Source organism: Anoplophora glabripennis, unplaced genomic scaffold (assembly GCF_000390285.2).
Source record: "Anoplophora glabripennis isolate ALB-LARVAE unplaced genomic scaffold, Agla_2.0 scaffold549, whole genome shotgun sequence".
Lineage (NCBI taxonomy): Eukaryota > Metazoa > Arthropoda > Insecta > Coleoptera > Cerambycidae > Anoplophora > Anoplophora glabripennis.
In genome coordinates this window covers 54,970-75,182 of record NW_019416986.1, presented here as the reverse complement: position 1 = coordinate 75,182, position 20,213 = coordinate 54,970, and the positions used below count along the sequence as shown (strand labels likewise).

Sequence of the window (20,213 nt, the reverse complement as noted above, 5' to 3'; positions counted from 1 at the left end):
ATATACAGGGTGTCCCGGAAATGGTGGGCAATCTCTCGGATATGGATAGATAATGAGAAAATAATGTCACAAGTTCATATAAAATTTTTTCCTCTGGGCTCACCCTGTAGAGTTATTAGCTCTTGAAGTTGAAAATTAAAAATGTTTTTTTTGCTGTCTTTTGTATTTTTCAATAAATTTTGAAAATTTTTTGGCTGGATCTATAATTTTTGAAGCTGTTTTGGATGATAATATGAAATCCTCAATAATAATTATGGGGGCCCGGGGGCAAAGCACCCCCACTAAAATTTCTAGAAAAAAAATTTTTGTTCCACTATACCCCAAATTTCCCGTCATTTTATAAAAATTTATGGTATTTTACGTAAAAAAAGTATACTTGTTGAATATCCATAAAATAGATATTTTTTGAGATAAACCCGTTCAAAGAGGAAGGTACCATTTAATTTGAGACATTTTATTTAATTGAAACACAGATTTAATCGTGGTTGGCTTTGACATGTCAGAGTATGCCAAAGGCAATTAAATTGTCAAACTTGTCAAATACGTAGTTTTAAATCTAAGACTCATCTCATAACTCATAATTTGTTATAAAATATGGAGTATTCCAATGAAGAATATGCTGATATGCATTTAATGTACGGGCGGGCTCTTTGTAATGCTTCGGCAGCAAGAAGATTTTATCAGCATTCTTATCCTAATAGAAGGATTCCGGATCGCAAAACTTTCGAACGTATTGATCAAAGATTAAGAGAAACTGGTAAAATACGATTACTATTATTAAACAAAATGGATATTAAATAAATTTTAATGTCTTTAGGTCAGTTTGCTCCTGTTACTGCAAACAGGGGTGCCCCGCGAACAGCACGTACAGTTGAAGTAGAGGAAAATATACTGGACGAAGTTGCTGCTCATCCAACAGTTAGCATTAGGTCATTATCTTCTTTTACCAATGTTCCAAAGACCACTGTTGCAAGAATCCTTAGAGAACAGCTTCTTCACCCTTACCATATCCAAAAAGTGCATGCTCTTAATCCTGATGATTTTCGTGCAAGAGTACAGTTTTCTCAATGGTTTCTTCAGAGACATGAGCAAAATCCTATGTTTACGAGATTAATTCTGTATACTGACGAAGCAAGTTTTGGGAGGAATGGAGTTATTAACTCCCATAATTTACATTATTGGTCTGATGAGAACCCACACGCTATTATTGAAACTAGGCACCAAAGACAATTTTATGTTAATGTTTGGAGTGGAATTATTGGTCCTTACTTATTGGGTCCATTTGTGTTACCCCCTAGACTGAATGGTCAACGTTACCTAGATTTCCTTGTGCATCAATTACCACAACTGTTAGAAGATGTTGATCTTGAAACCAGAAATGCACTGATATTCATGCACGATGGGGCGCCGCCTCACTTTAGTGCTGCAGTAAGGGACCATTTAAACGAGGTATATCCTAATCGCTGGATAGGTCGCGGTGGACCTATTCATTGGCCTGCCCGAACTCCAGATATGAACCCACTTGACTTTTTCTTTTGGGGGCACTTGAAAAATCTTGTTTATTCCACACCTGTAACCACTAGAGAAGAATTAGAAGAAAGGATTTTTTATTGTGCAAATGAAATACGACAAAATCCTGAAATGTTATGGAGAGTGCAACAGTCTTCTGTTAAACGAGCTCGTATTTGTATAAGAGAAGGTGGAACTAATATTGAGAATTTATTATGAATTATATTAGTTACAAAATTTTGATTGTCATGCACTTTTCGTTTAGTTAGTTTAGTTAAGTCCAAATTCTCATAATTTGGAACACTGCTATTGCAAATTATTTGTCCTTTATTCTGATATGTAAAAGCCAACTACGATTAAACCTGTGTTTCTGTTAAATAAAATGTCTCAAATTAAACAGTACCGTTGTCTCTAAACTTGTTTTTCTACAAACGTCATTAAGGTATAATTTTAACGCATGCTGTCAGTCAATTTCATTTTATGATACTAGTGTTAAAAGTGAATTATTTTTAGCACTAGTGTTAAAAGTAAGTCATGTGATTTACCTTTAAGACCACTGTTATAAAATCACACTTTAGAAACTGTCAGTACACGTTAAAAATTATACAAAATTATATTTTATGGATATTCAACAAGTATACCTTTTTTACGTAAAATACCATAAATTTTTATAAAATGATGGAAAATTTGGGGTATAGTGGAACAAAAATTTTTTTTCTAGAAATTTTGGTGGGGGGTGCTTTGCCCCCGGGCCCCCATAATTATTATCGAGGATTTCATATTATCATCCAAAGCAGCTTCAAAAATTATAGATCCAGCCAAAAAATTTTCAAAATTTATTGAAAAATACAAAAGTTACAGCAAAAAAAAAATTTTTAATTCTCAACTTCAAGAGAATAATAACTCTACAGGGTGAGCCCGGGGGAAAAATGACGATTATATGAACTTGTGACATTATTTTCTCATTATCTATCCATATCCGAGAGATTGCCCACCATTTCCGGGACACCCTGTATATCCTATCATTATCAAAACTTCAAAACGCTCGGTTTCACTTAAATGTGACATTTTTGCGAGAAAATTATTCATACTAAATGTATGTATTTTTGACATGTATTGTCAAGATAATCACTATTAGACAAAAGAAGCACCCAGCGTTGTTATGTATCTAGAAACTTTCAAAGGTAACTTGATGGACTGTAAACTTAATGGACAAAATATGTTTGTATAAGAAAACGATTTTCAGAGTTCAATATATCGAAAACGGTTAAGTTTAGTTAGATGATGTGCTATATGAATTTTGTTTAGAATGTCGAGAATATTTGAAACGTGGAATAATATACAGGGTGTTCCATTAAGGGAAAAACAACTTTGTTTCGTCGTGACTTTTTGACTGATCCTGTATACTTCATATTTCTTTATTGTAATATATTTCACAAACCCTAAAACGTTGGTGTCTTATGATTTTTTCGATAGTTGTCTTGTCTTACTTTCGAAAATAATCGACCGTTTCCATACATATCAACGACCCTGTTTATGACAGAACAATCCAAATTTCTGCTCTGGTTTTTAGATTTATAGAATTATAATAAAAGAGTTTTAACAACTATTGATCTTTTTTACTTACTAGTAGAACAGTTCTATTATTAATGATGTGATAATTTGCAGCCCTTATCGAAACACCTTCCTGACACCTCATGATCATAATCAGGAAATCGTTTCTCAAATGTCGCAATTTCGGTAGGTACCATTTGCACTCAGAATATACAGTCTCTGCTGTTGCTTCTGACTAAAAATAATCATAAAGGGTGTTTCTTTAGTATTGCGTAAAACTTTAGCAATTCCCTGCCAAAAATTACGAGGGAATTTTCCATATAAATTTATTTCCCAATACATCGAAGTTAAGGGATTTTTTGTGAGAAATAAATCAAAACTGAATTTTTTATACAACCTTTTAGAAGGGTGTAATTTTGATAATAGTTGTTTTTGAAAATAAGTTTATGTAGAAAAGTGCCCTACTTTTTGGTAATATTAAAGAAACACTATACAGTGGCAGATTTACCAGTATGAGTAGATTGAGTAGGCTGGAGCATAGGGCGGCAGATTTTAGGGGAGAAAAGTTTTGGGCCAAAACTTTTTTGTATCTTACAAAAATTATAAAGATTTATATTTATATACCTAAATGTTATTAAGTCCACACAAACAATTCAACATGTAATATGTTTGACCACTTAAATAAATTAAATTTTTCTACAATTTCTACACAAAAACTATTTTCTTCTGCAATCCTAACTAAATCGTTGGGTTGTAAAAATAATCTAGGAACTGACACATCGATGCCCTAGTCCACCATCATACTAATTATGGGAAAAAAGTGGTGTAATTAGGATGATAGTGCGCAAATCATAAAGTTACAATTTCATTGATAAAAAAATTGTAATTAGTATGATTGTGACCTAGGGTATCGAATTGCAGACGTCGGTAGGGACGGCAAAATTTGAATAACCTACTGGCGGCAAATATGTAAATCCGCCACTGACTCTATATAATATGTGAATGTGTCTAATTGCTTACAGTATTCTTTTAATACATACCTGATCCATCATTACTTGCGCGGGAAAGCCATACACAAAAAAAGATTCTGTGAGTATACATACTATTGTCACAGTCAGTCTAACTTGAACAAATAAATTCCCTTCAGTAAAATAGATTACACAGGGTGAGTCATTAACAATGGTACACACAGCTTACTGGGGGATTATTGATGTCAAAATATAGCGATTGAGCCATGCCTTAGTCAACTGTTGCTCCTTTTCGTTCCAAAGGATGTTAAAGTTGGAAAAATGTTTCGGATTTTTTTGCTATATTTTAAGTATGTATGGACCGATTGTTTTGAAAATTTGTAGTTTTACGTTTTTTTAGGTGACAAATACGAATCACGTCTAGGGGGCGCTAGTTATACTGTCCTATCGATGTAAAAACATGTCTAACTTTTTGAATTTTTTAACTAGAGATTATTGAACTACGTTCAGTTCTAAATAAAAAAGGTATACTTGTTAGAAATCGATAAATTTAACCGTTTTCGAGATAGAGACGTTTTAATTTTTTGAGATTCGGCGGGAATTAAATTAGAAAATTAGATGCCAAACATGAATTAAGAATTAAGAAAAACATTACAGCAACTGAAAATTTTATTATGCATATCTTAATAAATTATATAAAAGATTCTCAAAGCAACCACCAGCGACTTCAATGCACTTGTTTAAATTTTGTCTAATGTTAAATAAAGTTCTATGTTGTTTGATAATATGAACTGATTCTTGAATATTTGTCCACAGTTGTTCTTGACTATTAATAATGTTTTTGTAAATTTGAAATTTAAGATAGCTCCAAAAGAAAAATCCAGCGAATTTAAATCAGGCCTACGTGCAGGCCAATACACATACTTCGCTGCCGCGTCCAATTCAATGGTACGAGAAATTTCTATTAAGATATTCTCTTACTTTTCGAGTATAATGTGTTGTCAATTTATTATCTCAATGCCTACTACTTTGGAAAAATAATTTTTTTTAATTTAATTCCCGCCGAATCTCAAAAACTTAAAATGTCTGTATCTCGAAAACGGTTTAGTTTATCGATTTATAACAAGTATACCTTTTTTATTTAGAATTAAAGGTAGGTCAATAATTTCTAGTTAAAAAATTCAAAATAGTAAAGTATAAAAAGTTATACATGTTTTTACATCGATAGGACATTATAACTAGCGCCCCCTAGATGTGACCCCAACGTTGCTTGCATATTCGTATTTGCCACCTCAAAAAAAAACTACAAATTTTCAAAACAATCGGTCCATACATACTTAAAATATAGCAAAAATGTGAACATATTTTTTCAACTTTAACATTGTAGAACGAAAAGGAGCAACTAAGGTATGTTTGGCTCAATCACTATATTTGGGCGTTAACAATCTGCCACTAAGCTGTGTGTCATTATTAATGATTCACCCTGTATATGTATAACAAAAATCATTGAGGTGAAAAAAATATATATTTGGAAGTAATAATTCTAAGCTGTTAGGCCACATTGCTGCTATGTTCTACACTGAGAGGACACATTATGGGCACTTCTAATTTTTTTTCAAATGAAACATGTGAAATATATGGTCAAGTGGTCAATTTTGTTTAAAAATTACCGTTTGCGTATAATGTCAGACGTTATTGCAAAAATTAATAACTATGGGAATCGTATGGTATCGATCCGAAAAAAAATGGTTTTATATGTAGTGATAATTTACGTATATCATTATTAGTCCTGATTTTTTTTACTATATAAATTAATATAAATTATAATATCTATTTTTATGTTTTGGTTTGTCAACATTTGTGGCAAAAAAGGAAATCGATCAGTTGAAACATTTGAATTTACCTCTTTTACTCCAGTCGATTAAGATTCTGAACGTGAAAAAATTATTAGTAGACATTTTCTTGTACTCTATGACGGCGAAGGGTATGGTATGTAGAATGATAATATCAAATAAGTAACTCGAAAGAAGTGATGCTAAGTTGGCAAATTGCAAATTTACGTGTTTTTTAACTGTTTTTACTTGCCACGAAAGTTTAGACGACCTATCGGAAAATTAATCATTTTATGTTGTAGGCAATTACACAATTAGACAATTTAAAGTATCTAAAGTCATATTTCACCAATTGTAAAATAAAGCTTGAATGCCGTAAAATCAGTTTCCGAAAATTATGCATTATTATTGCAAAAAGAGATGGACGGTGCTGAAATTTATGGAAAAGACACTCAATCTAAAGACCAAAATGTATGCCAAACGCCGATTCGAATGACTGTGAAATTGTTGCTCCAGGTATTTGTTAAATAATTTCGTTTGTTTTCTTTGCAACTAATTGTTTAATTACTAAACTTAATTTTAGAAGTTAATATCATTGTAGATATAGGTTCTAATTGATTCAAAGAAACGTATCGAAAAAGAAAAATTTGAAAAATTTGAAATTACGTAGCCCTTTACAATTAACAAAGTAGGTTGTGTAAATAGGGTTATAAACAAATTGTCCCAAGGTCAGGCTAAAATCGCTCGGGAATCCGCTCTTTTTGCATTAAATAGAGCTTATTTTTACGGTAATTAAAAAAAGAGAGATATCACCTACGCTTCTTTGTTCCCAAGATTTTTTTATAATGCTAATTGTTAATTAACTATTGGATGTATCAGACCGGGATTTTAGAGACAAGAAAGGGCTAAACTTTTATTTTCAGAAAGTTTTACATTGATAGTCAGGTAATAAACGCGTTTGGATTGACTGTATTTTCCATAGATTTTTGCAATAATAATACGGAATATTAAAAAAAATTGGTATTCCCGCGCTTGACCTTTATTTTACAAATAACAAAATTGTAGATAATTTAAGTACCTACAACATAAAATAACCAATATTCCCATAGGTCGTCTAAATTTTCATAGGCAATAGAAAAAGTGAAAAACACGTAAATTTGCCATTTATTTGCAATTTGCCAACTTGGCGTCATTTCTTTCGAGTTACTTTTTTGATATTATCATTCTACATACCCTTCACCGTCATACAGTGCAATAAAATGTCTACTAATATTTTTTTTAGTTTTCAGGTTTTATGATCTAATTCGACTGGAGTATTTAATAATACATTGTACATTACATAATATTGAGTTTTAGTCGATATTTGACTCATGAGTGTGCGCAATTGGCTGAAAATAATATTTCTTCAACAGTAATCAATTTATTTGAATATAAAAATATCATTCATTTCTTTAAAAACACATTGTTCCGTCTTAAATTTTTCACTTTAAAAATTAGATTATACAGGGTGTCCCAGAATAATACGTACAACGGAAGACCACAGATTCGTGGACTCAAAATAGGCAGATTTATGCTAATTCACCTACATTCGAAATCGCTTCGTTTCGCCGCTAGGTGGCCGCAAAGTTCATGAAAATTTTTTGAATTTTGTGGATATCTCGAATACGTATTCGATTTTATTTGCGTTTGGGATATGGACTTTGCTTTCAATTTTCATATTTTGGTTTTATACAGAGTGTTTTTTAAAACAGAACTCCTACAAAATTGACTTATGGTGAAAATATCCGTTCATAACTTTTTCCTCTTTTGGGCAATAATGACGACTATTTTTTATTTGATAGGTGATGAAATAGGTGGTACGTGATCAAACTGAATGTCCGAAAAAGGAAGAGTTCTGAACGGATATTATCACGATACATCAATTTTGTAGGAGTTGTGAGTTTTAAAAAACACTGTAAAATACCAAAATTTGTAGATTGAAAGCTACACCCCAAAAATAATCAAAATCGGTTAATACATATTCGAATTATTTACAAACTTCAAAAAAAAATTCAAAAATTTTGAGGCCATCTGGCGGCCGAACGAAGCGATTTTGGATATAGATAAATAAGCCTAAATCTGCCTATTTTGAGTCCATGATGTTACAGATGATACCATAACTTTTTTAAAATAATTAATTTCTTGCATCGAATATGCTATACTTATATCTTCCCAGAAAGTTATGTTGGCTAGATTATATTCAAAACCAGCATTTGGTTGCTATACTAATAGTAATTTATTAGCAATAAACTGTTTCCTCGGTGTATATTATCTACATTTACTAAATATTAAAAATGCTTTCAGAGGATGGAATTAAATAGATATAAATGATAGAAAATTGACTATTAAGGACTTCGCATTGACTTTAAAATCTAATAATAATTTCTTATTCTCCAATATTCAGTTTCTTTTTTACATACAAGCTTACTTAAATGAACTATTATTATACAAATTTACAACTAAGTTCCTTTCTTTTAATAAAATATTTAGTATAAGTTTTTTTATATGTTAGTGGTTTTCTTTTTAGATCTACTGCAGGGTACCTACCAATGTAATCTTTACTGTAAAATGGTGTACTGAAATGCCAATATAATCTTTCTGCTAGAGAATTAGTGAATTATAATTTTTACATTCTGTTTTGAGAAATTTTAATAATTCTGATAATTAAAGATCCAGTGATGTGTTATTCATTCAACTCTTTGTAAAAATTAAATTCAGTCTTGTGTTCTGCTTCACACCAAAAAAAAATACTTACCTTACTGTTGCATTATACATAGATATACACATAATGGAAATGTAAGTCACCATCAACAGTGCAACTGGCACACTTAATATTGTATTTAAATCGTCGACGTACCTGGAAAAAAATTGAATTATTTTTTTGTCATTAATAAATAGAAATGTTGAACATCAAACTTGCAGAAATGTAAGGCGATGGGTTTAAGACTTAAAGATATATTATTATCTCTTTAAGCAATAATTAATATAAATTAATTGGTATTAAGGAAGATATATTGTCATTAAACTGCTGCTGTTGAAATCGCCATTGTTGTTCTTAACAGTTTTAATAAAAATATCGAATGTTTCATAACGTTAATACTAACGTAGACGAGTTTGAAAATAATTCCCTCCCAAAAGTTCCACAAATCGCACTCACGCTGACGTCAATTTAAATACCTGAGAAGTCACAAAAGTAATATGATTTGTACAAACAATTCAACCACATGTGTTCTTATTCCTTATTTTTTCAGAAAAGACAAACCATATGAAACCGTCGAGCCTTTGATTGGAATTTACAGATAGCTGAAAATCTTAAATAATTTTAGTTCTAATCCAGGAAAATAAGAAAAAAATGAACGGATTTTTTTACTGTGAGATTTTTTTATAGAAAACTGCCAATATCTCAATGAAGAAGCGTTTTTTTCGAAATTACTTTTTTTTATTTATTATGGATGTATATCTAAGTTTTTTATGTAAAACTGCTTCATCGCTGTCGCAAAAAAAAATCAAAGAAAATAGATTTTTCACATAATTAATTCGTAATGTACACCCTCGAAAACCTATAAAATAATAGGTTTGTTCATAATTATTCAAACTTCGGAAAATTATATAAGATTTTCCAAGAATTTTCCGCAATTTTCTTTTCTCTAATCCACTGTTGTTATTTAAAAATGAATGAACATTATTTTGGCTCCAAAACATTAATTTTCTCATAATCTGAAGAATGGTTGAAATTTATAGAAGATACGCCTCCCCTGGGTTACCAATAACAGGAAAAGATCCACTGTTTTTTGGCCATAAAGAGGAGAATAGAAAGAAAATTTCACTCGTAGGTATTGATATATGTGGGCCAATGTTAAGTGAAGCTGCGAGATATCTTGAGTTGTGCAGTCCACCCGAGTATAACGTAGTTTTAGATGCTGACCGAGAAGAAGTTTTTTTTCTTCAATTAAGCTCAGGACAGTAGGGACAAACAATATGACGACTTATATCCACCCAGATAAACAATTGGTTAATTTAATTGTCTCCTTCATTGAATTTATTTACAAGATAACAAGGCAAGATAAGAAATAATTTAATTTATTTATGAGTTCCACTGTGTTTATTATGGAAAAACCAGAAACCTTCAAGACTAGGTGAATTCTATGGCAATGATAGACTGAGAGATTGGAAAAAAAGAATCAAGTCTTAAAACAACGATTTACTTAGCCTTACAACCATTCGAGAATTTTGACAACAAACGTTATTTCTTTAACTACTGGCCTTTACAAGAAGCAATTTTTATTTCTGACCCCGACGGCAGCTATTACGGGCAGAATTATAACGATTGCCAAGTGCGGTGAAGCGAAATATGTAATAATGTATAGGGTGATCGCTTGATCTGAAATTGTTCAAGTAAACTTTTAATAACTAGTTGTAAAATAGAAATTGATTTAGATTAATCTATGTGCAGTAAATTGTCACTAATCTTAACAATGGTATGCTAGGTGTGATAGCTGCCCATGTTTTCAGCAAATATTTTACAAGATAATCTATTTACAAAGAAAGATTTGATTTAAAAATTTTTCCTTTTAACTAATAACTACTATTTACAAAGAACATTGTCTACAAAACAAGAAATCTAATATTCAAGCTATAGACTCATGGTCAAGCGTCCAAGATAATTATAAAAAGGACCATGACAGTAAAGTAAATGTGGGAAACAATGAAAACTAATAGACCTGCCTTGGACACTGACACTAACCAGTCAAGGAAAGCTCACTTATGTATGAACACTGGGTGGTTACATGTTACAGACTTATTATGTAATATACTCTTTTTGCTCAGGCCCTTATAAAAGCTAATTTTTACATTGGAAATTATGTGAAACTTTGCTATTTTGGACACGGTCGTAGATAAAAAATTTCATGCAACCTATTTCAAACAGTGGTTAAAAGTAAGCTAGTTAATTTAAAATGAATCAGACTAACCTCATAAGTAACTGTTGATGTTTGATTATCTTCTTCATGTTCCGAACATACACTTCAACATCCTGGTCATTTTCAATATCCTTAAGATTGAGATCCCTAATTTTCAAATTTACTAGTCTAAATTGAATAGTAGCCGAAACTATGAGAGAACATACAAATATATTGAAAGAAAGAAAGAGAAGCCCGCCAATTGTAGCGACGTAAATTTCGGCGATATAAAATAATGGAAACGGTATATAATTAGGTATAAAGCAGTTAAACACAGAAGAGTTTATAGAAAGTAAGGGGGGTACTGTATAAGCAGATACGCCGAAAAATATTGCACTTTTATACAACCTTTCTATTGCTTTTAAATATTGTATTAAATACGTTATTTCGTCATCTACAATATCCACTTCCCAAAATTGTTGCTTGTATTCTAGAATTTGTTTGACCGTTTTTGTACCTAAAGCAAGCGGAAAATATTTAACAAATATCTGTAAAAGAATATACATAGTTATTAATGTTATAATATGTATAAATATATAGAAAATGGACTTACTATATTAAGTGCACTTATTGGTTCTATATTTTCTAGATTTCTATCGAGGTAACACTTGAATAGAGATAGAGACATAATCCATGCTGTTAATAAGTTGTTGAAAGTAACAAGCCATTTTCTTATAGGGCGGTTAGGATCTACACCGAGAAGGAGAAAACCTTTCAAATAAAAATTATTCTCCATTTTGCAGCACCGGCTGTTATCAGAATGAAGCTAATGGCGTTCACCAAATGGTCTGTACGTTACAACGATTGCGTATTTAAAGTACGACGGCCATTTAAAATCAACGCCCATCTATTCAAAGATTTATATAAACTGTAACTGCAACATTAAATATTGATCCAAGTGGAATAATTGAAACACTGGAGTATGTACAGGGTGTCCAGTCCATCCTTCAAAAAAACTTGTGAGCAAGTTCCTCATACAAAGTATAAAATAATGGGGATAGTTCAAGTAACGTTTTTTTCTTAGAAGTCCTGTTTTCGAGATACAGTATGTTGAATTTGTTACTTTTCAAATTATCTTTAAATCGGCTAAAGATAAAAATGTCAAAATTTGTACACGAGTAAACATCAACTGTGCGTTAAGAATAATGTGCAAAAGGTTTTTTTATGAAATTCAGTGTTGCCAGTACAGGTAATTGAAGGGATACAATCGAAAAAAATATGTTAAAAGTCAAAATTTCTTACATTTCTAAACGGTTTTGTAAACTCTAAAGCATACCACGGAAAAAGGTATAGAAGTGGATCTTATTTGTGGAAGGGCGAAATGGGCGGTGACTATTAGACGCCTTCATTATAGCCATCTTTCTCTATCGCACGGATTTCTATGACTTTCTTTATCGCTCTCACGTAACGGCCGATGAACCATGGGGACTTTCCGACCCTGTATACCAAAAAGAATTCTGCGATTACAGACAAAATTATTACAAACGTTCTACGTTTGTCAGATATCGATCCTTGGCTGAAATTTAACGAAATTAATAATAATTAAGAATTATAGCTACGTTAAGAGACTGCAGAGAATGTTTCGGATGGGCGCTGACATAAGTTCTTAACGTGTACAGGGTGCTTTAAAAATAAGTGCCGAAATGTTAACCACGTATCTAACTCATCAAAAGTAACCTCTCTTGTCCAATATTTTTTGTATACATTAAAATGGCCCGAACGAGTTGCCCATGAATTAAAGGAATATTTAAATAAATGTTTTATGGAATGATTCACTATCCTAACACCTTATTTTTTATTTATTATTATTTTATTTAAATTAAAAATAAGATGTTATCTTAAAAACTAAGAAAATTATTAGACAAAAGTTGTTGGTTCTAACTTGTTTCCCAGACACTCTGTATCCTAGATAACATATTGGGGTATCATGAAATAGTTCTTAAGAGGTGTCTGTAGGACTTGTGTTTACGAGATATAGTAACTTCTTTCAATATGTGACAGTAACTTTTTTGTTTATGCTATATTTAGAGCTAGAAAAATTGAAATATGTTGAAATAACGAAACGTTCTAAAAATTTTTAATCTTTATATATTTCCATTTGTAACCAGAAAAGAAGACAATTATAATAGATTGGAATTTAATGTTAAATGTTCAATATGTCTGTCCATTTGGCCTCTTTATTGAACGGAACATTGTAACAACTATAACCATATTATTGCTACTTTTTTTAATGAATATACTACATAATTAAGTTATGTAATAAATATTATATAATACTTACTTGTATCTTCTTTAATTTTATTTTTAAAAATTTTGCTGTAAACTATGTGACCGTTTTCCCAAGAGTGGTGCCAAATTATTGATTTCTCAATTTTTCGTTTTTAATGTAAGCTTTGAGCTCCTCTATTATAATAGAGAGGTCTCCCCAAAATAATGTTTATTGTATTCACAAGGTAAGCTATAAGTAAATACAGTTTTGTTCGTAAAAAAGTCCGTAAAGTATTAGCTGACTGAAAAACTATTCTTATATAAAATTTGTTACCCGTTTTCCTTATTTTTTTTTTTTCTAATAATACCGGAATGTACGGAATTTTTGCTGTGGATGTAATTTCCCACAAATTGTTTTACTTTCAATATTCTTAATAACTCTTTTAACAAAATTTGCAGGGTATTAATTACTGAATAGTGTATTTTCTATGAATTATTAAAAAATCAATTTCTGAAGAAATCAATTTGTATCTATCGTATAAACATTTAATTATACCGTTTTTTATATGAATATGATTCGAATTTAAATGTAGTTATCTGTTAATGTGAGCCTGTTTCCTAAAAACACTTGTTTCTAAAGAATTATAATTTTTTAAAATTAAATTATCTACATGTTAAGTACGATAACTTTTGACCGGGAATTAAATTCCTTTCTTTTATTGTTCACCTCCATTGATTTATTTAATGCACAGGATGATAGACCTTGTATCTGAAAAATACAGTGTGCACTGCAAGATGAACGTCACGCCGCCAATGCTTTCTACCGCCGGTGTCGAATGCAGTTAATTCCAAGAAAATGAGAAGTCTCCTTGGAATTCAATCTCGACAAATATCGTACGGATGCGGAGGCTAACGACAAAATAAAACTCAGACAATTGATATTAATTGAATTTTATTGAATTGTTAAATGTGCTATATAGTCCAATTAGATAAGCCTTTAAATCGAAATTTTGGTCAACTTGCCTGAATTTTTGATATGAGTTAGTTTGAGGAATGTTATAACAATAAGTGACAGTAATTTTTTGTTCAACCCCCGGCCAAGGGTGAAAAAAGATAAAACAAAGGGGATTTTCAAGATAACTCAATACGGGTAAGACCTAGAAAAAAGGTTGTAAAGCATACAATTCTACATAAAAATGGCCTCTCGACTTTTTTTGTATTGTTAAAATTAACAGAGGGAGGCTAGAAGTTAAGGGAATATTTCAGAAATTTAAAAAAATCATAAGCAGAAAAAGGAATGAATTTTGTATTTTTTTTTCGATCTACTCTAAAAAATGTAACCTTTCTTTTCAGAGAAATAGAAATATTTTTTAATTTTTAATAAGAAAGTTATAATAATTTCAAATTTGTTGTTCACCCCCCTAAACAGAGATTTTAACGAAAACCTCGAAATAGGTCAATTTAATTTTGTTAATTTGTTTACATAAATCATATTTTTAATTCTTTTTGAGTAAATATGATTTTTTTATAAATAAAAAATATAGTTTTTCTGAAATAAAAAATAAGGGTAGCAACTCCCAAACACGGAATCACTTGCGAAATATTTGTTTTTTATCATAAGTAATTTCCATTTTGTTTCATTTCAAAATATTGATTAGAACCCCAGAAATTTTGAAAAAACTGTTTTGGGGGGCGAACTTTGAGAGTGTATTTCACCCCGTAAATATGTTTTTCAGCCGATAAAAAAATACGTGTCTCTACATTTTTTAGAGTAGACTGAAAAAAATTTTACAAAATTCATTCGTTTTTCTGCTTGTTATGGTTTTTTAAATTTCTGAAGTCTTCCCTAAACTTCTAGCCTCCCTAACTCTGTTAATTTTAATAGTACAAGAAAAAGTCAAGATGCCATTTTTATGGAGAATTGTATGCTTTACAACTTTTATAAGAAACATTTTTTTCTAGCCCTTGCCGCTTTTGAGTTATCTTGAAAAACGCCTTTGTTTTATCTTTTTTCACCCTTGGCCGAGGGTAGAACAAAAAATTACTGTCACTTATTGTTATAATATATCTCAAACTAACTCATATCAAAAATTCAGGCAAGTTGACCAACATTTCGATATAAAGGCTTATTTAATTGGGCTAATATGAGTAGATAGACTACGGTGTTTTACATGTTTTCTTAGAATATATAATAACAGTAGTGCTTGATTTGTGTGAAATAATTTCTGTGTTATTAATTATTGGGTAAAGAATTATATAGAAGGTTATTCATTAATAACTGTACGTACGCTGGTCGGATAATCCTGGACTGAAGATATGAAGAACTGACACATTATTCTTAGATAAAATATATCTCCTTACGGAGTTATTTAAAAATTTTAAATGATTTAAATAATAAACTGTAACTATAAAACATAACTCAACTAATGTAATGCAATCCCAGGACAGAAGATACCGACTTGAATAATAATAATAATAATATTACAAATAAATTAAATAATAAAATAAAAATGATTGTGCAGCTCTACGTTTAACTTTAATAATGACTTTACCGCTATGAAAGAATAGTATATTAAAAAATTATACCAAAATAAAAATTCCGCCAGTGGCGTAGAAGTTAGGAATAGGAAACTGCCTCTCTTCCCCTGTCGTGCGCCTCTGGTATGAACGATTTTGTAGCATTCTTTAATATGTTCTAAAGTATCTAAACTTTATGTCAAGTATGATAGGAAATATAAAACAGGGTTAAAGTAATGGGCAAAAATCATTTAAAATTTTTTAAATAAAACACCCTGTAACTCTGTAAGAACCTATATTTTATCTGTCAATTTTTCATATATTTTTAACCCAGGGTTATCCAGTTAGCGCATGTACAATTATTATTGAATCACCCTGTACATTTAAAATATCCACTATTTCTTAATGCTCCAGATTTCACTGGAAAATTCTGTGCATGTCAACAATACATACTTCGAGTGCAAGTGCATTGAAATGTTGCTCTGAGTGCTCTGTGCAAAATTAACCGATCAACTCCCTCTTGGCTTATGCTACTTTTTGCATAAAAGTATAAAAGCTGTAAGCAGTTTTCATTATCTGCAATAAAAATTATAGATTAAGATATGCATTTTTTATATAACGTAGTACTAGCTTAATTTAATTGAATTTTAATGGGAATATATTATAGGAGCAATTTATAAATGTTATAGAAACTTTTTAAAAATTGTGTACTGACTGTGTAAGAACTTTGGATGTTTCCGAAGTAGTCTAGAATATTTCTTCTAATTATTTTATAAAATAAGTTATATTAACACATGCCCAATAATATATTCTCACTGAAATGCAGGACGTTGAATTTTTTGTTTTTCTAATCTTAATAATTGAAACTTTATTTTTCTCAAATTTCCTGCAGTTAACCTGCTTATTAGAGAACATGATTTACTGTAGACTAAATTTTAATCACCTCACCCAGGGCAGGTAGACGATAGTATTCAATTAAATAAAAATATACGTTGGCCACTGATAGTTTCAGATTTGTGGGTATTTTTTGGAACCCTCTTTCGTTATCTGAAATTGCTTAACATTTTTCTATTTGGAGTTTAGTTCTGGGGGAAAATGCTATGGTCTAAAAACAATTGAATAATGTTACAGGAATCTACTGTTCCATCCTGGTGCTTTTCTATGGTTGACCCCAAAAATAGAAGTCCAACAGAATTATTATTAAGGTACTCCTAAACAGTTAGATTAAAATTGAGGAGGCACCCCATCACTCATAAGGATCGTCACGTTATCAGAGTCAAACCTTCCAGGAGATCAGAATAATTAATAATAAAATAGTGATAGCGATCATCAGTTAATTTTGAAGAAAATATGAGCACCTCNGCTCCTGATGAAGTTTATTTAATGGCCAAGGTTGTTGTTGTATTTGGGATTGCAGGAGCTTGTCGAATTTGTGAAATCAGCCAGGTAAGATTAGATGATATTGAAGATTCGGGAACGCTATTAATTGTGAAACTTAAGCAAACAAAGAATGATGTAAACAGGAGATTTGTAGTTACTGAAGAATATGTTAAATTTTACCGAATATACCTTCCCTTCTTCCAGCAGCAGCAAAAGATCGTCGCCTGTTTTATGCATATCGCAATGGGAAATGTATCAATCAGGTTGTGGGCAAAAATCAGTATTATAAGGTACCTGAAACAGTAGCTAATTTTCTTCAACTTGACAATTCTAACTCATATACAGGTCATTAATTTCGGAGATCGTCTGCTACATTTTTAGTTGAATCTGGGGGAGACTTGATGACACTAAAGAAACATGGCGGTTGGAAGTCATCAACGGTCGCTGAAGGATATATTGATGAATCGGTAGCACACAGGACAGAAATAGCTAATAAAGTGTTTAGAACGTGTGGCAGTGCTGAAATAACATCCGATTTGCGACCAGTTGCATCAACGGCTGTTGTGTCCATGACAGAAAAAAATACACAAGAAAGTTCGACTGTTATACCGAATAGTTTAAGAAACATGTCATTTATGCAATGTACATTTAATAATTGTACTTTTGGTGTAAAGGAAATGTAACTTCTATAAAATAAAATATTCTAAAATGAAATATCCACCTTTACTTATGTATATTGTATATATCCGGGAAAAAAGTACTCACTTTTTTCCCGGGGAAAACAGCAATTTCATAAAAAGTGACATTTTGTTACCTGTCAACAGAGATAAAATGTCAAACTTTTTTCCCGTTAAGGCCCCCACAGACACACGTTCTTTTTGGCAGTTTTATCTGTACGGGTAAAACTGCCGGTGTGTGGCTAAAAACCGTCGTTCTTCCCCGCGTTTAAAAATATCTGTCCCAGCTTGATTAAAACCGTCCGTTTTGAACGTGTTCGTTCAAGTCGGTACGTGTGTGTACGTGTACGTGTACGTCGGACGTTCTTTTTTCAGTGAAGTGCTAGAAGTCTTTTGCATTGCATTTTTTGAATTTTGCGACTTGACTTTCGGTCTTTTTTTAGGTCTTCGTAACTTCTGCCAGTAGCAAGAAATCTAAGTGTAGCGGTAAGACGCTCATGCGGTGTAATACTTTACCTCATTAAGGTATCTTGTTTTTGGATTAATGGTGTTACTAAAGTAAGCAGCTCTAAATAAGTTTCTTCATCCATTCGCAAATAATTAAACCAATCTCCCGACTCTAGTCGTAATTCATGCAAAAGATTTACGTGTGAAAATTGTTTTCTTTTAAGTAACCATTCTTCAACGCATTTTGAACGTTCTTTTTGTTTTTTAGATTTAAATATTATAGCAATTGCCGCCGCCACTGCCAGTGTTGTCGTATATTCCATCACGGAACGGTTGATGTTAATGACACCACGATTTCAAAAAAAAACTGAACAAAAAACACGTCTAGTGTGTGGCTGTTACCGTTGTTCGTGTTTACCCGTAGAGATAAAACTGTACGGGTAAAACTGCCAAAAAGAACGTGTGTCTGTGGGGGCCTTAAAGGCTGGCCACTGATAGTTTCAGATATGTGGTTATTTTTTGGAACTCTCTTTCGTTATCTGAAATTGCTTAACATTTTTCTATTTGGAGTTTAGTTCTGGGGGAAAATGCTATGGTCTAAAAACAATTGAATAATGTTACAAGAATCTACTGTTCCATCCTGGTGCTTTTCTATGGTTGACCCCAAAAATAGAAGTCCAACAGAATTTTTCGCCAGATCCATACATTTGGATACTTATTATTAAGGTACTCCTAAACAGTTAGATTAAAATTGAGGAGGCACCCCATCACTCATAAGGATCGTCACGTTATCAAAGTCAAACCTTCCAGGAGATCAGAATAATTAATAATAAAATAGTGATAGCGATCATCAGTTAATTTTGAAGAAAATATGAGCACCTCCAGTTTCAAGGAAATGCTGCAATGTTTTTAAAACTGTTGATTTAGAAATACGTCCCCGATCGGGGTGCAGTTCATGAAAAATATCCACTACTTCGTCACAACTTCGTCTTCTATCACCATATCCTATCATCATTAAAACTTCAAAACGCTCGGTTTCACTTAACTGTGCCATTTTTCCGAGAAAATTATTCATACTAAATGTATGTAATTTTGACATGTATTGTCACTATTAGAAAAAAGAAGGACCCGGCGTTGTTATGGAGTTAGAAACTTTCAAAAGTAATTTGATGGACTATAAACTTAGTGGACTAAATTTATGAGAAACTGATTTTCAGAGTTCAATATCTCGAAAACGGTAAAGTTTAGTTACATGATGTGCTATATGGATTTTGTTTAGAATTTCGAGAAGGTTTGAAATATGGAATAATACACAGGGTGTTCCATTAAAGAATAAACAACTTTGTTTCGTCAGGAGTATCGTCATGACTTTTTGACTGATTCTTTATACTTAATTTTTCTTTATTGTAATATACAGGGGGTCCCGAAGTAAGGGGGCTATATTTCTTCAGGGTGTTCTATGTCAAAAATATTACTTTTTCTTTATATAAATGTGGGTCCAAAAATTCTTCCTAATGAAGTTATAGCCACTCGTGATGGTTTTTTCTAAATGACTCCGAAAAGAGTTGAGATAAATTTATGAAATTTGGTAACTAGCTCAATTCGTACGTGAAGAAGAATTATTAAAAAGGTACTCTTGGTCCATATTGGTAGAATGTTCCATTTTTGTGTAAAATCTGTTTAAAAATAATGTTACATGTGTACATCACATGTAACAAAACATTTTTCCAAAAATGGAACATTTTACCAATCTGAACCAAGAGTACTGTTTTTTACTAAAAAACTCTGAAATTTCATACTTTTCAGTCAAAAGTAAAAAAAGTCAAAGCATAAAAAGTTATCGTAAATTTTACCCCCCTCCCCACCAGTATTATAACGTATGTGACAAAAATTTGTAAATTTCGTTTTAATAGCGAACTGAGCACGTAAGAGCTACGCTAATTACGAAATTGCATAAATTTATCTCAGCTGACTTCGGAATTATTTAGAAAAAACCATCATCAGAGTGACCCCTTTAAGTGGCTATAACTTCCTTAGGAAGAATTTTTGGACCCACGTTTATCTAAAGAAAAAGTAATATTTTTCGACATAGAACACCCTGTAGAAATATTGCCCCCTAATTTC

At 31.5% G+C, this 20,213-nt stretch overlaps 1 protein-coding gene across 1 annotated transcript in view; it reads right to left on the bottom strand.

Moving 5' to 3' along the window:
* The window catches only part of LOC111692070, a 14,130-nt gene extending 2,642 nt beyond the window's left edge, over positions 1 to 11,488 (bottom strand). Inside the window, exons 1-5 of the mRNA XM_023455771.1 lie at positions 11,414 to 11,488; positions 10,873 to 11,348; positions 8,662 to 8,759; positions 4,104 to 4,213; positions 3,124 to 3,298 (exon numbers count right to left, since the gene is read on the bottom strand). Of these exons, the coding sequence (XP_023311539.1) occupies positions 3,124 to 3,298; positions 4,104 to 4,213; positions 8,662 to 8,759; positions 10,873 to 11,348; positions 11,414 to 11,488 (934 nt within the window). The remainder of the gene's footprint in view (positions 1 to 3,123; positions 3,299 to 4,103; positions 4,214 to 8,661; positions 8,760 to 10,872; positions 11,349 to 11,413) is intronic.
* Between the last annotated feature and the right edge of the window lie 8,725 nt (positions 11,489 to 20,213).